This window comes from Labrus mixtus, chromosome 11, assembly GCF_963584025.1.
Source record: "Labrus mixtus chromosome 11, fLabMix1.1, whole genome shotgun sequence".
Taxonomy (NCBI): domain Eukaryota; kingdom Metazoa; phylum Chordata; class Actinopteri; order Labriformes; family Labridae; genus Labrus; species Labrus mixtus.
The window spans coordinates 21320420-21340411 of NC_083622.1; the positions used below are offsets into that span (position 1 = coordinate 21320420).

A 19992-nucleotide genomic window follows, 5' to 3' on the forward strand; every position below is an offset into this window, starting at 1 on the left:
AAGATAAGAAAATGTATGTGATTCAAATAATAGTGCACAAACTATCACCTATGTGTATTCATGTATTGGTAACCTACTGCAACGGTGTTGAGTTCCAAAACAGCACCACAGTGACCTCTCGTGGCTGAACTGTCAACCATCGACTTGTTGCTGCCTATTCAAAACATAAGTCAAGGTCTGCATACATTGTACTGGCCTTCACATTTCAGTCATCTTATTTCAAATGTGAGTAAGGCCTTTTGAGAATATTTATCAATGTAAATATGCACACTCTCTTTATAGCGTGTCCTTGCTGCCTAACTGCTGCAAATGACTCCGTAGTTAGACGTATTCAGTTGAGTTGCCAATACTTCCTTCATTTCCTGCAAACCCTCCACAGGCCTAAAAGGGAGTTAGGTACAGAGTACAAACTCTGTCCCCACGTCCTTCAGAAGGAACAGCGTCATGACCTTGAGCTGATGACGCACAGAGCGTACAGGAGTCCTTCAGCTGCAGCATCCTGAGAGCTCAAAGTGTGACGGTGATTACTGCTCCGTGACATTAAGTGGAGCGTTCTGCCTCTTGAAGGAGTTTGCCACAAACAGACAGCAAATAAGACAAGAGGACACAAGTGATCATTTCAGGCTTGTGTTGATTTAATAATCTGCAAGTTGCATTGACATAAAACAAAAATCAATATCATTCCACAAACAAAAAAATAAAAGCAGATAAAAATCAGAGGGTGAAACATCCATTCACGTTTTCTATAGCTGTAGCGTATTTCTGGTGAAGCAAAATTATTTACAGCCTTAAAAACACAGCTCTAAGGAAGCTGTTTAACGGATTCACTTTACAGCAGAAAGACTTAAGGCTATCCAAAAACATGTTTGTGATCCATGAAGTTGGATACACAGCTGCCACTGTAATGAAAATATATATATACAATTTCATCAAAAGTTCAAATATAAGCTGTGAGGTGATTGCCATCCAGTTGTGGCCATATAAATTACAACAATGACAAAACCGCAAGGTTAGAAAGTGTGCATCAGTCTATGGTGTCTAAGTTGTTATTTACAATATGTTTAGTAAAAAATATATTTCTTAATATACAGATATCATCACTCTAGCTACATTAGATTAAAACCCTGAATATCATTTTACATTGATTAGCTATGATGTTTACACTTTAGGACCCTTAATATGTGAGAAAACATACAAAGATTGCTATAATAAGAGATAAAACCCCTGAATAGACATTTGTTTGGCTTTGAAGATATTTCTAAGAGTTCCTGAGTCAGTCAGTCTTACTGTAAACCAAATTAACAAATAACAAGCAGTGCGGACTTGATGGGTTCTAAAAAAAACAAACTGTGAAACAGGAAAAAAAACAATTATAAGAAGTTGTGCGAGGCATAACCTTCAGCTCTCCTTTTTTTGGCCAACGTTAAACTCTGACACAGCTGAGATCAGACATGGAATGGCTCAGTTGAAGGATCTTTGTATTGCTCAAATCCATCTTCACCTAAAACTTCCTGGATGGTCTAACCCTTCACAGCCCCCCACGGCTGCAGGGCAGCTTGAGGCAGGATGAACTGTGGAGACGGCTGGGGCAGGATGTAGTAGCCAAATACCTGCTGCGGTGGAGGAGGAGGCGGCGCTGGAGGCACGCACACCGAGTTCAGAAACATGGGAGCACCCTTCTTGTACTGAGGCCAGACTGGTGCAGGCTGGTAGAAGTACTGGAGGCTAGCAGGGAGCTGAACAGAGAGAGATTGGAAGGAGCATGAGAGATCAGGAGGGGAAGGTGAAGAGCTTCCAGCATGACTGGTAAAATACTGCATACAAGAGGAATCAATGGTTCTTTCCTTTGTAGAACATGCAATGCTGAAACTTTATCACACTGTTGACACACATCATATAAAGACCTAAATCAATAATCCACACGTCGTTCTTTCAGACTGCCCTACCCTCTCTGTGGACCATGCATCCGTTTCTGACAGAAATCTGTAGAAGCTGGTCACAAATATTACACTTCATTGTTTTCTTCAGGCTCAGTTCTCAAATCAGCTGGTACCTTGTTTTATAGCAACCGTAACTCAAACACAAGTCAATTTGTTGTGCCCCGTTTCTTCTGCAGATTAATTTGATTGAATCTGCAGAAGTATAACAGCAGAAGGATGGTGAATGTGGGAGGGACACGCACGACACTGCATCAGCATGGCTCACTGACATATCATAGCTTTTGGACACACTGACTTTCTACAGCTAGGAGCAATAAGTTACATCAGGATTTTGGCTATTTGAAAAATACACATTAATTTATTTCTTTAAGATCAATGAAGAATATTCCATGCCTCAGCCCTTAAGTGTTAGGTGACAATAATTACCATATTTCTGACGTATTTGACCTTATTTGGTCCATCTCCGTTCCGTTTCCGAACCCTAGGCACCATCACTATGGGGTAGGGGTCGTCTTCTGCCGCCTCATTCTTCTTCACAACCTCGTCCGTCTCTTTTTTTTGCTCTCTCCCTGTCTCGCCTTCTTTTGCCTCCTCCTCTGTGTCACTCGAGGTAGTGGAGCCACAATCTGAAGAGGTAGCAGAATGGTAGTCTGACGTGTCCAGGTTTATAGATGCCACTGAGGAGTCATCATGTTCTCCCTTCACACACGCCGTGTCGTCCTCATCAAATGAGGCTATTTCAAAGGGCCTGCTGTTCTCCCCAGCTCTGTAAAGATAAGCGGATTATTACCAAACAACACAGTTTATTTCTAATTCAATTGCCACAAATAGTCCTGCTTTGCACTTTGTCATTTCACAGAATACTAGACTGAGAAGTTCTTCTTTGTTGTTAAAGCGTGTCTGTCTGTTACATTCCCTGCCTCCGACTCAGCAGACCAGCCGGTGACTCACCTTGCAAACACCTCCAGTGGGTCGATCCACAGTGTGATCTCATGTGGAAGGCCGAGCTCATTGTGTGTGAGCTCACTCTCCTCGCATGCCTTCAGGACCTCTTTATCACAGGGTCCTCCGTTATTTAACCGGATACACCTGTGAGGGTTTAAGCATTAAAGATTGGTTACTCTGCAATCCATGGGTTTACGCCATCAATTTTACAGATTACAGAAATGACTTTTTGATAACTGTACCTGTAGGCTTGGCCTTTGCTGGGGTAGTCAGGATACCAGTGGTCTTCATATTTGTCACACAAGAGTTTCTGAAGCTTCTCAGCAAACAATTCTACCTTGGCTTCATCAAGCTTGCCACGAGCCAATACCAGGCGCTTGAGGAAGTCGACTCCAGCCTTTATCTCTCTTTTCATTATGACTGCAAGAAGAAATGATTAAACAATTAACTTGAGGTCAGCAGCCAGCAAGGTCATTTTGGTTTCTGGGAAATCACAAATATGGCATTCCTTTTTTTTTAAAACAACATATAGAGAAGTAGAGTGATTTAAGATTTGGGTTACAGACTGACTTCCCTTCAGTGAGCTGGCAGGAGGGAGTGGGGTGATAGCAGCACTTCTCTGTGCAGTTGTCCCTGAGCTTTCTATTTTTATAACCTTCAGCGAAGCTGTGTATTGAGAGTGCCAGGCATTTTACAGCTACAGGGCATGGCTCACAGATAACAAAAGGCTAGAGTTTGTATTCAGGCAAACAAGATGCAAACTAGCGCTGGTGTGTTGCTATGTAGCTATTTTCAAATGCAAATCAATGATGTCATCACACAGTTTATCCTCTGATAGCACTTCTGTTTGGGTCAGCCTGACCAGAGAGAAGAGCGTGTTCAGTAAAAACCAAGGTAATACAAACTTTTATCGCTCAGCGTGCCAACATGCTGCTGATGGCCCTGCAAGAGAGAGTCGTGCTTTGAACTTCTAGGCTTGATAGTGATTTGTTATTCTGGATTTAAACACACCACTGTATCTTCATCCTGTGTAATGTGTTTGGTGAGAAAATTGTTGTTTGCCCTGCTAGACATAGCCACAGCATACGCTCTTAGAGAAGTGACGGGGATATGACACACAACTCGCAAATGAAGTAGAAGTAACTTTTGACCGTTAACAAATAGTCTATATTTTCCATGAACTTAACTGTGGGATCCTTATTATAACAGCTTTATGATCAGACAAAAAGGTTTGATATTCTGCAAACGGGGTCCAAATGTATGTGTATTTCTCATGTCATTTCTCAACACTTGGCTTCTTCAACTGAGATAATAAGCATTTTGATCCTACAGTCTCCACCAGCGAGAGGTTGTGAATCTTGTGTCATGCTGACCTGCACAGTGTCACGCTGCCTGACACACAGACGAGAACACAGGTTTTTCTGGTCAGTTTTCCATTTTTCAAATTTCTCCCGCAACTGTTAAGAATGTTAAAGTTGTTTTGTACTTGAACTCCTCCAACTTCAACACGAACAGAGGCAACAGGAATTCAACACAAACAAAGTGTTTTAGCTGACTGACTGAGCTTTCAGTCTATATCGTATTTCTGGGTTTCCAGGACAGTGAATGATAAATGTTCTGTTTCCCTTTTCCTCTTGATCTTCAATGATCAGCTTTTGTAAACAAAATCAAAGTTACGTGCAGCCAGTTTCTTAAAAAAATATAAACCAAGGTTGCAACTCATGTAAATGTATTTGAAGATATTTTTGACCTATTCTTAATTAATAGAGCTGGTCAATAAAATGTTTTTTAAAAGCCATAATTACAAGCTACCAACAACTAACAAATACACCAAAAGAAAGCTATTATAGATGACTTAGGTAAAACATCATGTAAATATATAAGAAGGGGAAATCAGTGATTTGAAGATATTTTTGTGATTTTCTGCATTATAAAATCTGAAGTGGTTTCAGGTCTTGTGTCCAGTTCAATGAAAATTTAACATCCCATGTATTTTCATCTGAGCGAGTATAATGTATACTGATAAAGATAGTGGTTAAGAGTCATGTTTACAACCAGCTTGCATCATAATGAGAAATATTTCTAGATAGTAATGATGTTTGTTTACTCCGATTACTTCACCCGTAAGTGTATCTTTCTTTAATCTAATCAGGGGGTTCAGTGACGGCCTTAGAAAGCTCCCAGCAAATCTGAACACCATGTTTTCCGAACAGTGACCTACTGCCATTATCCCTGACTGCCATAATGTTTGTATTGGATGTGTGCAGACAGACAACAACTTAACCTGTTTGCAGACTATGAATAGTCACAGCTGTCTAACCTAACCTACACATTATGACTGTACCTGTATTTGGGCTCATTGAGGAAAAAAGTAGCAGATCATTTCTTTTGTGTGTCATTTAGCCTATCATTTTGTTGTTGTTATAGGCCTTTTATCATGACTTAGAAAGCTGGAAAATGTGATTGACAGGCAATCACATGTGATGATTTAGGACCCCTTTGAGGTCCTCTGTCTTAGTTTCGTCTATATTCACTGTGGGTGACAACGAAACTTGTTTTCACGCCTGCGTGCAACAAATGAGACACAACAAAGACTTAACCGTGTGTGACCCAAGGAGAGGACACGTGTTGGTGTGTAGCTGCTCATGTATATCCAATCAATACAGAGAGAAGAAGAAAAAAAGACTCACGACCAAAGAATAGCTGACTTTACTCTCCACTTTTCAGTTTCTTTCTGTGTTCTTTGATAAAGGAAACGTCACTCGGCATATTGCACAGGCTACTGGAAATGTCGCTTTCTGGTTTGTGACAGAGCGGAAACCCCCCGGTGGAAATAAGAAGTTAAAAGTGTTCAGTGCAATTTCGATAAAGGAAGATGACTTCTCGAGTTTTTCCAAGTTAATAAAGGTAATTTAGCGCCATTGTGTTACACTGTGTTCAAACCACAATATTTAGGCTATAAAAGGTTGGTATGAACAACTTTTCACATAAGGTCAAACAACCACTTTGACCCACACGTTTAACGAGTGAAACAACAATAAAGCATCCAAATTAAACTTAGACAACAAAGACAATGACACACTTCAAATGTTTACCAACAAACCAGTGATTATTTAAAGCGTTATAAACACAACATCGACATATTAACCAATAAGAGTGCGCTAGAACAAGCTTAATGTAAAACAAAATTCTCATAAAATTCTACAAAATAAGAAAAACGAAATAGTAGGCTACTTACAGTTTTAAAACAGTGTGACTCGGCGATGATTGTGCTCGGCTCGCTGTGTCTTCGTGCTTTCCTGGCTGTGCTGGTGATGTGTGATGTGTTGGAGTTATTATGGTCAGCACATGTTGCTTCCTTGTTCTCCGATCTTTTCTCGGTGCTGCTGCAACAGAGACGTAACATTACCGTCAGCGTGACTCACTTCCTTTACTCAGCGACGTGAGCAAGAGCTGACTGGCTCCCCTCCGGAGCGACAACCCCGCCCGACCCAAATATGGGCAGTCAAGGTAAACAGCTGAGTGGAGGATTTCACTGTAAGTATTATCTCCTCCTCCTCCTACTACCACCACTACTACTACTACTACTACTACTACTACTACAGTAGGTCTGGTGTTGTTCGTTCACACAAAGGCTAATTGTACTATCCCATGATGACATTTGATGTAATCATATAATAACTGTGTTTATGTCCAAGTTTACCTCGCACAGAGGCTATTTTTGTCAAAGTCTTGACAATGTGTGATAGAAAACAGTGAGGTATGGTGACCTAATTGTCTATACGTAGTCTACCAATTGTGGCCATTTTCTAGCAAGGCACGCTTTAAAAACGTATTGGCCTACCTATATGAACATGTGCTGAAACTGATAACTCAATCAATGGTTGCAGATGATATTTGAAATGCCTGGCTGTTAGTTCAAAGCTAATAAGAACATCTTTTTGGTGGCCATGACAGTTTAAATTACAATTCAGGCGACATAAAGCCAATGTAAAACTATCATATTAGTCTACACCCGCACTGAGGCCCTTCATTAAAAGTTTGTATTTAATGTAGCCTACTTTTGGTAGAGAAATGTGCAAGTTGGAGAAATGTACAGTGTTATATGTTAACGATACACAAACTGTCCTCAGAGGAAGATTTGGTCCCTGGAACACTGTTAGAAGATAAAATGCTACCGAGAAGTTGTGGTGGGGGGCCTGTAACAGTGAAACCATAACTCTGGTAGCTTTTAGCTCCAAACAGGGTTTCAGGGACCCATTTTTCCATTGAATAAAGTTTGTGTAGGCTATTTGATTCAGAATATATAGTAGGCTATAGAATTTTTTCACTTCTCCAACTTTCAAATTTCACTACCTAAGCTCCATATAGTGCACCTTTAAGCAAAAACAGTTGTTTGCAGTAGGCCTATCAAAACAGACACGTATCTGTAACATTTTACTGTGAACTAGTAGGCTATAGCCTAAATGTTGATGCATTGGTATGTGAACGTATTTCAATTCTATGATGAATAGTAGCCTATTTCACAATGAAAATGATGATAGTAATGTCTATAAGTGACAGAAATCCCTCTACACTGAATGTGTGTAGGCTGATTATATGGGATTCAATACAATGATAACATGTTTTTAGGATATTGTTTCATGTTATGTATAGAAATAAGCCTTTCAAGAAGAAAATACTGTTAATAAGAAAGTGACTTTTAAGTTAATTGAAACTGTATTCAAGTTGGTTACAACATTTTTGTACATTTACTTCGACACTACCCATCATTAGAATAGAAGTAATGCAGTTTTAAATGTTGGTAATCAATTATATGGACCTTTCATATCATCTTTAATTTATGTTCTGCCCAATGGAATGTTTTTCTCCTGTTTAGTAATTTATTTATTTATTTATTTTAATTCAAGGGCTATTTCACAGACTGGCAACCCAAAAGGTGTGCTGATTTATCTTAAGACAAAAAAAATCATAAAGCAATAAATGATTAGAGATTTATGTGCTATCCTCTTATGAAGTGCCTAAATCATTTATTTAGACAGTAGCTCCATGGTTAACTCCTTAAACGTCTATTCAAATGTTTAGTTGTATTCCCCTTAGTTTGTTAAAGTGAAAGTTAATGTTTTAATACAACAACACGAAAGTCTCCTTTATAAGTCAAAGTCCTTACACTTACTTTCAGATTCACTTAGAGTCAGAGAGGTAAAATGACCATGAAATGTTCATAATGACCAAGACAGTTCATAATGTACATAGGGGAATACCACAACTACTTTTAATGTGTCATGTCCTTTGGCTGCTAGGGCACCTTACAGTTTTGTTTTTCACAGTAAAAATAAACACTATAACTTCAAAGATTTGGTGGTTTAACAATTCCCATAATGTCTCAGAATGTATCTCTGGTATATGCTCCTTTTTTTAGCACAGGCCTAGTGATCATATTTCAATTTATCAGTGCTTAGGTTTTTCAAATAAATACTTCAGTAGTTCTGTATTACACACAGTGCTCCTCTGACCACATAAGTCCAGCCATAACGAACAATAAATGATTGTGTTTAACATGAATGAAGTAATAATACCAGCAAATCTCAGCAACACAACTGCACATGTGTGTTTATTTAAAATCATAATGTGCTGAGTAAAGCTGTAAGTATTTTGTCTTAAATCAAAGGGGAATCTAAGTATAGAGTAAATCCACTCATCCAATTAAAAAACAGAAGCCCTCAGAACTGTACGCCCACTTTAGTACAGTGCTTGAGTTAATATTCTTTATGGCTTTTTAGCAATTAACAAGTATGATGAATTTATGTCGTTCCCCATGACCACTAGAGGGCAGGCTGGGTTCTTTTCTTAGATTTCATCCAGTTCAAAGTGTTGGTTGCATGTTTCTGCAGCACATTGCTCTCTAACAAAGTAGACAAAAAGCACTGCTCTCTCTATCCTTATTACACTACTTTGATTTGTGTTTTTGTCAAATATTTACTACAATTTTATTGAATTGAATTTTTTTTTTTTTTAGGACTTTTGCCAGAACTTCCTGAGCTTCATACGGCTGCTACACAAGAAGAAATAAAACATTTAAGTCAGTTAAAAATGTTAAAGGAACAAGTCGTTATCTTGATCTGTATTCTGTATGCAGTGGTTTCTCTCGGATCTCCTATCCCCCTTGAGTTTGTTCTCTTTATTACTACTTTCAGTACCATGTTTCTTTTTCTCTTAAACACTGATTTATTTAACAGCTACAGTGGTTTGTGTTAGTATCAGTGCAGGTACACTGAGGACACTGTGTCAGATCTGGATTTCCTCTTTTCTTCTGCCTCTAGTAGATCACTCTCCCTGTCCCAGATGCCAAGTCAAGAGTAAATTATTGCTGTGAGTGTGTATGAGAGAGCTAGATAAAGAGAGCTATAGAGAATTGAAGCCCTGAGTGGGATGAGAGAAGAAGACGTGTTCAAGAGTGGGTGTCTTTGGTATTGATTAGCAGTGTTTGACTATTGATGGATATTAAATGGCCTCCTTAGTTTTATTCTCCCTTTCGTTCTTTTTCTTCTGCTGTTGTTGACCTCCTTCCCACTCAGTCTTCTTGTGAAGAACTTCTGTAAGCAATTCCTGTCAGTATCTATCAGACTGTTTGCAATGCACTGACCAGTATTCTGCTGTAAACAATGTAAACCCAAACTTGGATACAAACACACTTTTTAGGTATATAGCTCTCATAAGTGTCATTTTTTTGTAGATAAGTATTGTAAACAAAACCACTTGACCTCAAAATGTGATCATTCTTTTTCAGGAGCAGTTCTCCCTGAACATGTCTGGTGGTATCAATGAAGCCCACACGCATACACCACATGCAGTCTGCTTCGCCTTTAAAAACATATTGATTTCTCTCTTTCGCAGGGAGCTTAATGCCATCGATCGGCCAGGCCCTTTCAAGATCAGCGCTAGTATAAGCATCTCTTCCCCTCACACACATGCCGCCTCTCTCTCCCCCCTCAGGTAATGGCTGTCCTTGGGCTTGGGGAACAGTTTGTCTGCTTGCAAGAGAGAGGAGTGTGTCTCGTGGCATCCTGACTGTCTCCATCCTCTATCCCCCACACAAATGCGGTTAAGTATGGGACTTGTGTTTGACTCTCGGCAAAAGGTATGAACGAATGCAGCACACACCTCCTATGACCTTTATCATCCACCCATCTCCCTCCCTCCCTCCTCTCCCTCTCTCCTCTACAGAGTGGGTCGATACCTATTTGTATTTGCAATGCATTAGAGCAGTGCCCTGTTTTAGATTGAAAAAGTTCGCTTTTCTCAGATTGGCGCCTTGTCGTCAAATCACACTAACAAGACAGAGGCAATTTAAGAACATTTTACATATTTTTAGTAGGTTATATAGGCTATATATATATATATATATATATATATATACATATATATATGTAGGCTATATGTATATATATATATACACATACATAGTATATAAATGCCATGTGGGATATGAGTGAGCCCGGGCGGCCTGCTTGGAGGAATATAAACTCCGTACATGGGGCGTGACCTAACTACTAGGCCATCTGTGCCCCATTTCCTTATATCCAATTGCATTTTAGGATCAGTGTTATCACATTCATCCGTCTCTATCTATCTAACATTTATTCTAATGCTCAATTAGGATGTTGTCAAATTATGGGAGACCGTCGTTCTGAGTTGTCAAAAATGGTCTACATATTATCCTTGAATATTTATTTGGCAGAGGTTTTCAACTTGGGGTCTGAGCTCACCAAGAGTTAGTAGATAAGGTTGAAAACATTTTATTCCACTAGTTTAAAGTTTGAGCATAGATCACTCTTCACCTTGTTGTCAAACCAATGTCAGCTTTAAGGCCAATATCGACAAGAAGTTTCCCTTAAATGGCTGGAAGAGTGCTATTTTATTAATCATATTTACACATTTACTGTAAAAACAGAACGGATGGATAAATGTGTTGAATAAGTAGTACTGTAGGTCTCCGACTGGGCGGACTCCAGATTCTATTTAAAGACTGGTCAAGACCACAACTGACAGGCTATTTTTCCTCATTATTACTGTGATTAGAAGAAAACGCCCCTTTCTAAAAGACCGAATAACTTCAATCCATTCATAATTACATTTTGATTCCCCGGTTACGGCTGCAACCTTTCCGATGTTATGGTCTAAGTGAGTGACATGCCTGCTGCACACAAGATTTTTCATTGATATTTATGGTCTTGGTCTCGTCTCAGTCTCACCCTGCCTTGGTCTCAGTCTTGACTCAGTCGATCCCTAAATGTCTTGGTTTTGTCTTGGTTTCTGAGCATTCTGGTCTCAGGTATGTCTTGGTCTCGGTTAGTGTGGTCTTGACTACAACACTATCTAATATACATCAGTTTCCAGATTTTGGACTTTCTTTAAATTGGGGAAAATATTTCTGGGAATTGAAACTCCTTGAGAAAGGCGAGGTGCAGGAAAACCAAATGCTTTAGCAACCAAGGAATTTTAATCTGCTGGTAGGTCCTATACGCTTCAGACTATGAATGTAATAGTTAAGTGTAAATGTGGGTGTGACTACAGATTGAATAAAGCATTTCATTAGTTGCAAAATTAGTACATGCCCTCAAGTGCACGATAACCGTAGACAAGAAATTAAAAAAAATCCACTATACCATTAAGGATAACGTCGGAATTTGTTATTGTCAGGCCAGATATTGGCACAAAGGTTGGGCGCAGTAAATGCAAGACATATATGATTGAAAAAGATTTGAATGTATTTTTTTATTTCATGTTAATGTAGGATTACATTGTAGCCTTGGTTCTGTGGGTGAAGGGTTTATCTCTCCACCCAGATACATTACATGTACGGGATATAACCCCCTGCTCAGAATCTGTGGATATTACTTTAAGACATTCCGGCTTGCCTGGTCACGCCCCACAGCTCATCTATAAAGCACCTATGCTGGCGCCCAAAATCCATTACACCAATGTGCACTGTTAATGTGCCAAGAAGGGTAAGGCCCTGCAGGCTGCAAGAACCACACCTGATAGGCAGAGGGGCTGCTTTAGTTGGTCCGCAAGGCGCAGGGCCTATCCAAAAACACGGGTCAAAGCATCCACCAGCCCATGAACAGAGAGGCCACTTGGGGCAACCTGCAGCCGCCAGACTGACCAAGGAGGCACCCTTGTCTACCGATGAGGTACACCCTACACAAAGGAGGGGTTGGCCGCTACCAGAGGAGGGGCTGGCCAAATTGAGATAGTAGAACCCAGGAAGTGTGGACTTGACTGTGTGGAAGCTACCCACGAGGCAGCCACACTTTGTGTGCCCCAATTCGTATGGGGCAGAAAAACCCAAGAGCACACACTTTTTGGAACATGCTGGATAGCATCCTCAACCAAGTGAGATGGTTGCAACTTAAGGGTCCAACCAAATGCCCAAGGTTAGAGCAGATGAAGAGCTGATCAGACTCCATGATGGCCATTGTTAACCAGGTGTACTCTGTTAAGGTCTTAACTGGGCACAAAAAAAACTGCCACTGCTCAACCTCTGATCCAACGAGGGGAGGGTCCCACACAGAAGACTTGCTTTCTATTATGCATTTTAGAAACTGTTCTGCATGATGAAGACCACTTGTGCCTTGCTTTTTGTGAGGGAAATTGTTGGCCCATCAAGGCCCGTAAAACAGACAGGAGGGGTACCTGCAACGACGCTGGGCATGTCCCAACATCAGCCTTGTACCTAGAAGTGGAGGCCATGAGGTCCTCAGGAAGGGCGATATCCGACACCCTGGTTGCCCTACCGATGACCATATCAAAACAGCTGGCTAGTGCCCCTTGCATCTGTTGCCCACAGGACAGGTTATCGTCCTTAGAGGAAAAGACAGTTACAACATCAACGGGCTCCACTGTCTCTTTATCATCTATGCCGACCACCGGAGAGGGTGAGGAAATGGGACAAAAATAAGGCTGAAGCACTGCGGGCCTCACAAAAGGGCAACCTGCTTGTGGTGTCAGCCAATCTCGTCATCTCCCCCTACAATAACACAGAAAGAAGGGAATCTGCTTGATTAACTGCAATGGCGCAATAACGGGCTCCTCTAGTATGTGCTAGTATTGAGAAACAATCCATACTTTACTGAGGGCCCTCCCTAGATGATATCAAGAATAGTGCATGTTGATTTTCCAAACACAGCACACCTTTATCACACCTATCCTCCAAAGGTATGGAAACTCCACAAGCTACAAGAAAATATCCCATTGGCTTGCTATACTTATCTTTTGGAGGGGACTGCCAGCGTCCCACCTAACTGGCAACCTCGGGTGTTGAAAAATGAAGCCGATGCAAAATCCTGCAGTTTGTGCAGAAGCGACGAAAGTCACATCCATACCCATTCAAAAAAGCCATTTTTTTTTGGCAGAAATAAACACGTTTACTGGTTAAGAAAATGAATTGGTCTGATACGCTCATGTCTTGATTGGCACACACTGTACAGGGGGTGCATTTCTTGAGAACTCATGCGTTTGATTTTGTGAAGGATAAGCAAGATTCAAAAGTCTGTCACGAAGCTCAAAACCCGCCTCAGCTCCAACACTTGGCCTGTCATGTTATGTAAAAGGGTGGAGAGATAGTCTCGATATATGTGAATCCTGATTACTGATATTGTCCACATGAGGGCACAAGAAACAGGCTGTAATACCGTTTACTTTGGTTCGACTTGAAAGTAACTAAAAATAATAAACAACGTGAAAAGGATACGTCAATACTGGAACCCCTCATAGACATTTTCAACATGCTGATTAAAATAAAATTAAAAAAATCTTAATTAGACAATCACCAACTATTCATTTCTCAATAACTCTTAAAGAAGTCTTCCATCCTTTTAAAGATTTCTGCAGAAAGTCCTGCAGTGTTAGGGTGCTATATGTGCACTTCATTTTGACATTTTCCCCCAAACATTGTTTTCTCTGTAGACAGGACAGCCTTACATCAACCCTTATATCTTTTTGATCTAAGCCAGGACAGGATTTGGTCAGCAAGAAAGTAATTTCTCACTAGATTTAATTTGGAGGGTGACTTTTTAATTGCCTATATTTCAACCCTTTCTTTGGTTCTCAGGGTTACAGTCTAAACAAACACAGTGTAAATTAAATACATTAAAGCTCTAACCATCCTTTAAGTGCATTAGGAATAAACATTACTATACAGAAGGGACTAAAGAATAGTATAAGTAAACAATAAATCAATAATTGTCATATAAACATTACATTAAACAAACATCAGGTACATGAAATAGTCAAATGTGCCCATGAAATAGGCCTGCTGTTGAGTTTCAAAAGAAGCAGACTGAGTTGGGAATTGACGGCACTCTCTTATGTAAAACATATCTAATGTATATAATGTAAACTTAAAGATACATTTATTTTTCATTCTTATAATACATTATGTTGCAATACAATTCAATGTGATACAATAAAATATATTACACTTTACACATAAAGACTCTCCTGCTGATCTCAGTAACCATTGCTTTAAAAAATGTATCAAAGGAAAAATGTATCAAGTCTGTTAAATGATGCTTTCCTGAACATAAAATTCAATTAAAAAAACAGCAATACAGTATGATGTGATACCATATACAGTAACATACCATACCATACATTACCATTCAAAATCATACAAAAACATTTAAAGACTGTCTTGCTGACCTAACAGCCTAAAGCTTTAAAAAGTAAGTTTAGTCCAAATATGATAAATGATGTCGTTCTCTATAAAACACAATATGATACAACAAAATACAGCCCGATGCAATAAAATGTGATAACATTGCATTTCATACAGTATGATGTGATACAATATGATCGATTTGATTCCATTCCATCTGTTAGGATAGACGTTCGGCCCAGACCCGACCGGACAGTAGTGTATGGTACAATACAAGATGGTATGATATGATACTAAACACTTACATTTAAAACCTATCCAGTTAACCTCCTTCATCGCCTTTGTACATGGAGAGCACAGTTTATCAAAGTCAAATCCCTTGAATGTGTAAGCATACCTGGCAAATAAAGCTGATTTACTGTAGCTCACATGGATTCATCAAAACGTGTGTTAGTCTTTTGCCATGATCAATCAAATATTGAATCAGAATCAGAATCAGAAATATTTCATTAATCCCAGGGGGAAATTCGGTTTGTCAAAGAATATTGTTAACCATAACAGCTTTGAGTGCTTACCTGTTGAGTTTACTATGTTTCGTAGGCTACTTAACTTTTTTTCTCTCCCTCTTTTTTCCCCCAAACTCTATTCTAAGTTAAAACATCTAACATCGAAGTGGCCTTCAGGTACTTTGATGTTGGATGTCTTAATGAACTTAAAGTCAACTGTGCAAACTCTGTAAATGCTTGGGGACTACTTGTACGTAGAACAACTTAACATATTCAAAGCTGTGCTGTGAGAGGCGTCGGGTGGTTCAGTTTACCACATGCCCCCGCTGGCCTGCAATCGAATCCTGCCGTAGCTGCTGCCTCCCCTCTGTCTCCCCCTCTGTCTCCCCCTCTGCTGTCTCAACAATTAAATCAGTCAAGGTGAGCGGACTGCCCACTCGCTTTCCTTTTGTATGAAAAATAGAGCAACAGTTAAAAGCACGAGCTCATATAATAGTCCACTTTATGACCCTCGATGCAAAAGGCTTGTCTTATTATGAAACATTTCACCTGCGGTTGCCATGGAGATTTTGTGCAGATATTTGCAGTTCTTCTTAATGGTCTGACCTTAACCTTGCACTTTCTCGGCTGTACGCTTTCATGATGTTTCAGGCACACGGGCATAATTTATATCGCAAATCAATATTTCAGCAGCAGTCTATTCTCTCACCTTCCCGACAAACACATTAAGCATTTCTTTAATAATGATCTAGTCTTCAGTAATGATGTAGAAACTTGTACTCCGAATTCAATATTTAGCCTAACCACCATTATACATCTTATGTACTGCTTGAACTGATTTCCAAGTCTTTAAAAGCCTTGAAGCACCATTTACAAACATCTCCCCTCCCCCATCTGCATTTCTCTCTCTCTGCCCCTTTTTGCCCCTCTGTCCTGCTCTCTCTCTCTCTTTCTCTCTCTCTCTCTCTCTCTCTCCTACAAGCTGTGTCTCTTTCCTGTGTGCTGAGGGGCCAGCAAGGGGAAGTACACAGAGAAGGAAAGCACTCTCTGAGTTCAAGTGCACTGGCTTAAAGACACAGCTGGCTTTAACAAAGGGGAATTTGACAAGGGGAAAACAGTCGTGGAAAAGCAGAATAATGACCTATTGACAAGGCAGATGTGTACACGGAGACAGTATGGGGATCATTTCACAAAAAGAGTGGGGGATTGAAAAAGATTTGAACAGGAAAACTGAGAAAAAATGTCTCCTCCCCTTTGCCTCTCTCCACGTATACTCCTCCTTTTCCCTCCCACCTTCCTTTTTTTCAATCTCTGTCCCTCCCTCTCCTCTCCTTCATTCCTACCCTGCTGCATGCATGCACACTAACACACACACACACACATACGGTGACTGATGCCTCCACTTGCATTCTCCGTGTTCTCAGCTCTTCGTGTAGCGTAAGGTGGAACCGGTTCAGCACAGCTCCAGCACAACACTGAGAGGAAAAAAGTACTTATCCTGTACTGTTACCCCATGCTGCTGATATCCTTTCGTCCATAAGGCATGTTTCCCTTCAAAGTCCTGAGCCTAGGGGGGTGAAGAAAAGAGAAATGGTGTCTGAGGAAGAGTAGAATGAGGCAACAGCGGATAAAGTGTGACGAGGCTGGAGTGAAATAGAGATGCAAGGCTTCAAGTCCAGAGGGGAGGCACTAACTTGAGAGTGAGGAAGAGGGGACACAGAGGAGGAATCAAGTTGGAAACGAGGAAGAAACGCGGGAAAAGGTAAAAAAAAAAAGAGAGAGAGAGGCTGACCTCTGAAACATCAGCTTTATTGCTTTTGAATTATCTTACACTTTACTTAAACTGTTATTAAGGTAGAAAAGAAATGATGTATATACATGATCTTAGTGTTTTACACTTTTGTTGCCTGTGTGTTCTTGTTTTCACTGTTTGGCTCTGCTATGCTCTCTGTTGGTTTGTGTACCTAAAGTCATTTTCCTTCCTCCCACTCCCTCTGGAACATTTTCCCATGTATATCCGTTCTTCTCCTTTCATCTAGCTATGTCTTTTATGTAGCCTACTGTATTTGCTTGACAGGGAATGTAATGTTTGCTGAACGAGCTGAGAGTTAGTCAAAAAAATCGGGCTGCTATTTAGGCCCAGTTGTTGGGTACGAAGGGGAAGGGAGAACGGGGCCGGGTCTCTCACTTTTGTGCCAATTGTAAGTGTGTATCACAGGTTTTTATTTTTTTTTACATTTTTACGATTAATGAATATTCAGTCAGGGAGTGAATGTTGGGGTTTTAGCTTTGGTTGCCACGAAAGTGTTAAAAAGATGACACAAAGTATTTGAAATATTTGACCATCATCCTCCCTGCTCTGGAATTGACACGTCCCACCCTCTTCTTCCCCTCACTATTTGTTAGTGCTTTCAGTATGTGTCCCTTGTACACTGTACATGACCAAACCTCATACGTGTATGTATTCATGCACTTACACATAACCTATACAGCTTTGAATACCTTTCTGCTTTGTTCTTCATCATTGCTGTCCTGTTTGCTCTCAGCCTCGTCTCCATTGTTTAAAATCGACAAGTCACTGTTGTACCTCACATGTGCACTGGAGGACCTGTGATCCATCCTCATACTGTCCATGTTCTCAACAAGCCGCTCCAGATAGCTTCTTCCTGTCTCTGTGCCCTCAACATACAAACAAACCAACAGAGATACCCCAGTTTCCATAATACATCATTCGGAAGGGGATGTTGTTCACTATAGGTTTAACTCCAGGTTTGATACTGGAACCAAAGTCCAAGACAGGCGACCTTGATGATGGTTGGGTGATGGAGTTGAGGGTGTTGGGTCAAGCAGAGGCCTGCTGACAGAGAAGGTTGATTTGAAACTCTTTTTGTTAATTATTTGAGATCAAAGTTTTTGATAACACAAATTTAAATGATAGCAATTGTCAAATACAAAGATGTTGGGTTGCGTTTTGGTCCTCATTTTTTGGCACTAATTTTATCACAATTTGAGAATGGGGTCTTGAAGCTTAAAGATGAAATTGGATGATGAAGTCACCTTGAGCAGTTAAATCCAATACAACGAACTCATTAGACTCAGCTATTTAAGATAGATCCTCTCATCACAATGAAGAGATATGTATCAAACAGTAAATACACAAAATAATGATTATGCAAAATGTACTAAATTTTTACATGCACTGACCTTTTACATGACGAGTTAATCAGCAAATAGTTTTGGTGATAAAAATCGATTATTGTGTCAGAGCGTAGTGGAAACAATGCTCCAGTAACCCAAGTTGAAGTTGCTAAATATCTGAATTTTCTCCAAACACTATTTTAAAAGCCAAAATATTCAAATTACTACCATAGCACATGGGCAAACGTGCAAAATTGGGTAAAGGACCTGTGATTGTTTTTGTCACTTATGCTAAAGATCACTAATAACTAAACAATAGGCCTATATTAACCTTGATTGCTGAATCAATGATGTTATCCTGCTGGGGACATGTGCCATTATTTAGCTTGAACAACAACACATTTGCATCTACAGTGCTCATCAAATTTAGCTGAAGAATCTGTATTTATGTCTCGTGTGGCTCAAATTCCCCTGACAGATGACAGACTTTGTTCTGGTATCAAACCACTTCTTTCATTTTCAACTGATGTTCATTTTTGTGACGTTTAACTCAATATTGAACATGAAGTTTAACATGCAACAATTTGAATGTGTGGTTTATGCACATACAATATTGAGCTTCTTCTTTCATGTTTTATTGAATTTTCCCAAACAAATGAAAATAGAGATTAAGAAACATTGAATGAATGAAGGCCACTTACTGCAGTTGAAGCATGTGAGGCATTCAGCACATCTCAGAAGTGCTGCTTTGTATCTAAAGTGAATACTTTGTAAGAAATATTGGATTACCATGGCTTATTGTAGTGACTAAGAATGTATCTGTTATTTAAATCCTTTTCAACCTGTCACCTGCTGATCTAAACTTTAAAGTGAAGAGAAAGCCATTCATGTTTTTCACTTTGTCAAACCTACTTTGGCCTCAGCTATCAATTATGTAGCCCCGGTGTGAAAACAAAAACGGCAAAAAGGGCCACACACAACAGGCGGCGTCGCCCAGCGCGGGGAGAAATGGCTGTACCATGTGACTGCTTTGGATGTACTGGCGCTCTCTCACGGTCTGAGAGAGAGCGATTCCCATCGGACTCTCTGTTCCAGTTGCATCAGTGTTAGTCTGTCTTCACGAGGACAGGGAGCTGAAACTGGATTGGAGCTGAGAGAGCGCTATCTGGATAATGCTGCACTGCATTACAGGCAAAGTGCTAAGAAGGTTTCGCCCTGTCACACAAAGTTTTGCCTATTTAGAAGCTTTTGTATTGTGCTCCACATGCAGGAACAGGTCTTAAGACTATTCTCTGGGTGAAGGTGTTGCTGAGTGTAAAATAGTTGATTAGTGCAGATGCTTTGTCTCTGCCAAGTGTATAATGTTGAAAGAATGGATTTGATAAGATTGAATGTTGTACTACATTTATATGAAGGTTTCTTTTTCCTTATTACTAACCAAACATAAATCACCTCAATTGCTTTGAAGTAATGGTTTTAAGAAAATACTTAAAATGTGTCACTCACAAAATGTCCATAAGTGTTGTTTTTTTCTTTTCTGGGATGTTTTTTTTTTATCTTAAACCTTTATATGGGTATCATTTTGAAACAGAACATTTTTTTCAAGTGGATGCTGCAACTTCAAAATACTTCTTCCACCACTGATGAAATATTTTTTTCCAACTTGATATTACTCAGTATATAAAACACAGCCCATGGAAAACAGATAAGAGAAGGTAAAGATGCACAGATAAATCCACCAGACAGACAGATTGGCCTTTAGAACATCACACATATATTTGTATCAGCGTTCATTTCAGCC

The 19992-nt window shown here is 39.9% G+C and overlaps 2 protein-coding genes across 2 annotated transcripts in view; one reads left to right on the plus strand and one right to left on the minus strand.

The window, feature by feature from the left end:
- Positions 1–614: 614 nt before the first annotated feature.
- On the minus strand, positions 615–6282 carry si:dkey-79d12.5 (maternal B9.15 protein). Its single transcript, XM_061050836.1, has 5 exons — positions 6124–6282; positions 3128–3305; positions 2892–3029; positions 2367–2706; positions 615–1736 (listed from the first exon to the last, which is right to left on the minus strand). The coding sequence occupies exons 2-5, from the start codon at positions 3298–3300 to the stop codon at positions 1521–1523; spliced, it is 867 nt and encodes a 288-aa protein (XP_060906819.1). The 5' UTR covers positions 3301–3305; positions 6124–6282; the 3' UTR covers positions 615–1520.
- Positions 6283–12260: 5978 nt separating this feature from the next.
- Positions 12261–19992, plus strand: part of spaca6 (sperm acrosome associated 6) — a 30874-nt gene continuing 23142 nt past the window's right edge. Inside the window, exons 1-3 of the mRNA XM_061049428.1 lie at positions 12261–12284; positions 12559–12826; positions 16759–16815. Of these exons, the coding sequence (XP_060905411.1) occupies positions 12261–12284; positions 12559–12826; positions 16759–16815 (349 nt within the window). The remainder of the gene's footprint in view (positions 12285–12558; positions 12827–16758; positions 16816–19992) is intronic.

Bases quoted from the DNA above. Each gene is read 5' to 3' on its own strand.
- si:dkey-79d12.5 (XM_061050836.1), bottom strand. From the start codon at position 3,300: ATGAAAAGAGAGATAAAGGCTGGAGTCGACTTCCTCAAGCGCCTGGTA. The intron at 3,030-3,127 runs GTACAGTTATCA...AAACCCTCACAG, and splicing joins AGCAAAGGCCAAGCCTACAG to GTGTATCCGGTTAAATAACG. The intron at 2,707-2,891 runs GTGAGTCACCGG...TTATCTTTACAG, and splicing joins CCACTGGAGGTGTTTGCAAG to AGCTGGGGAGAACAGCAGGC.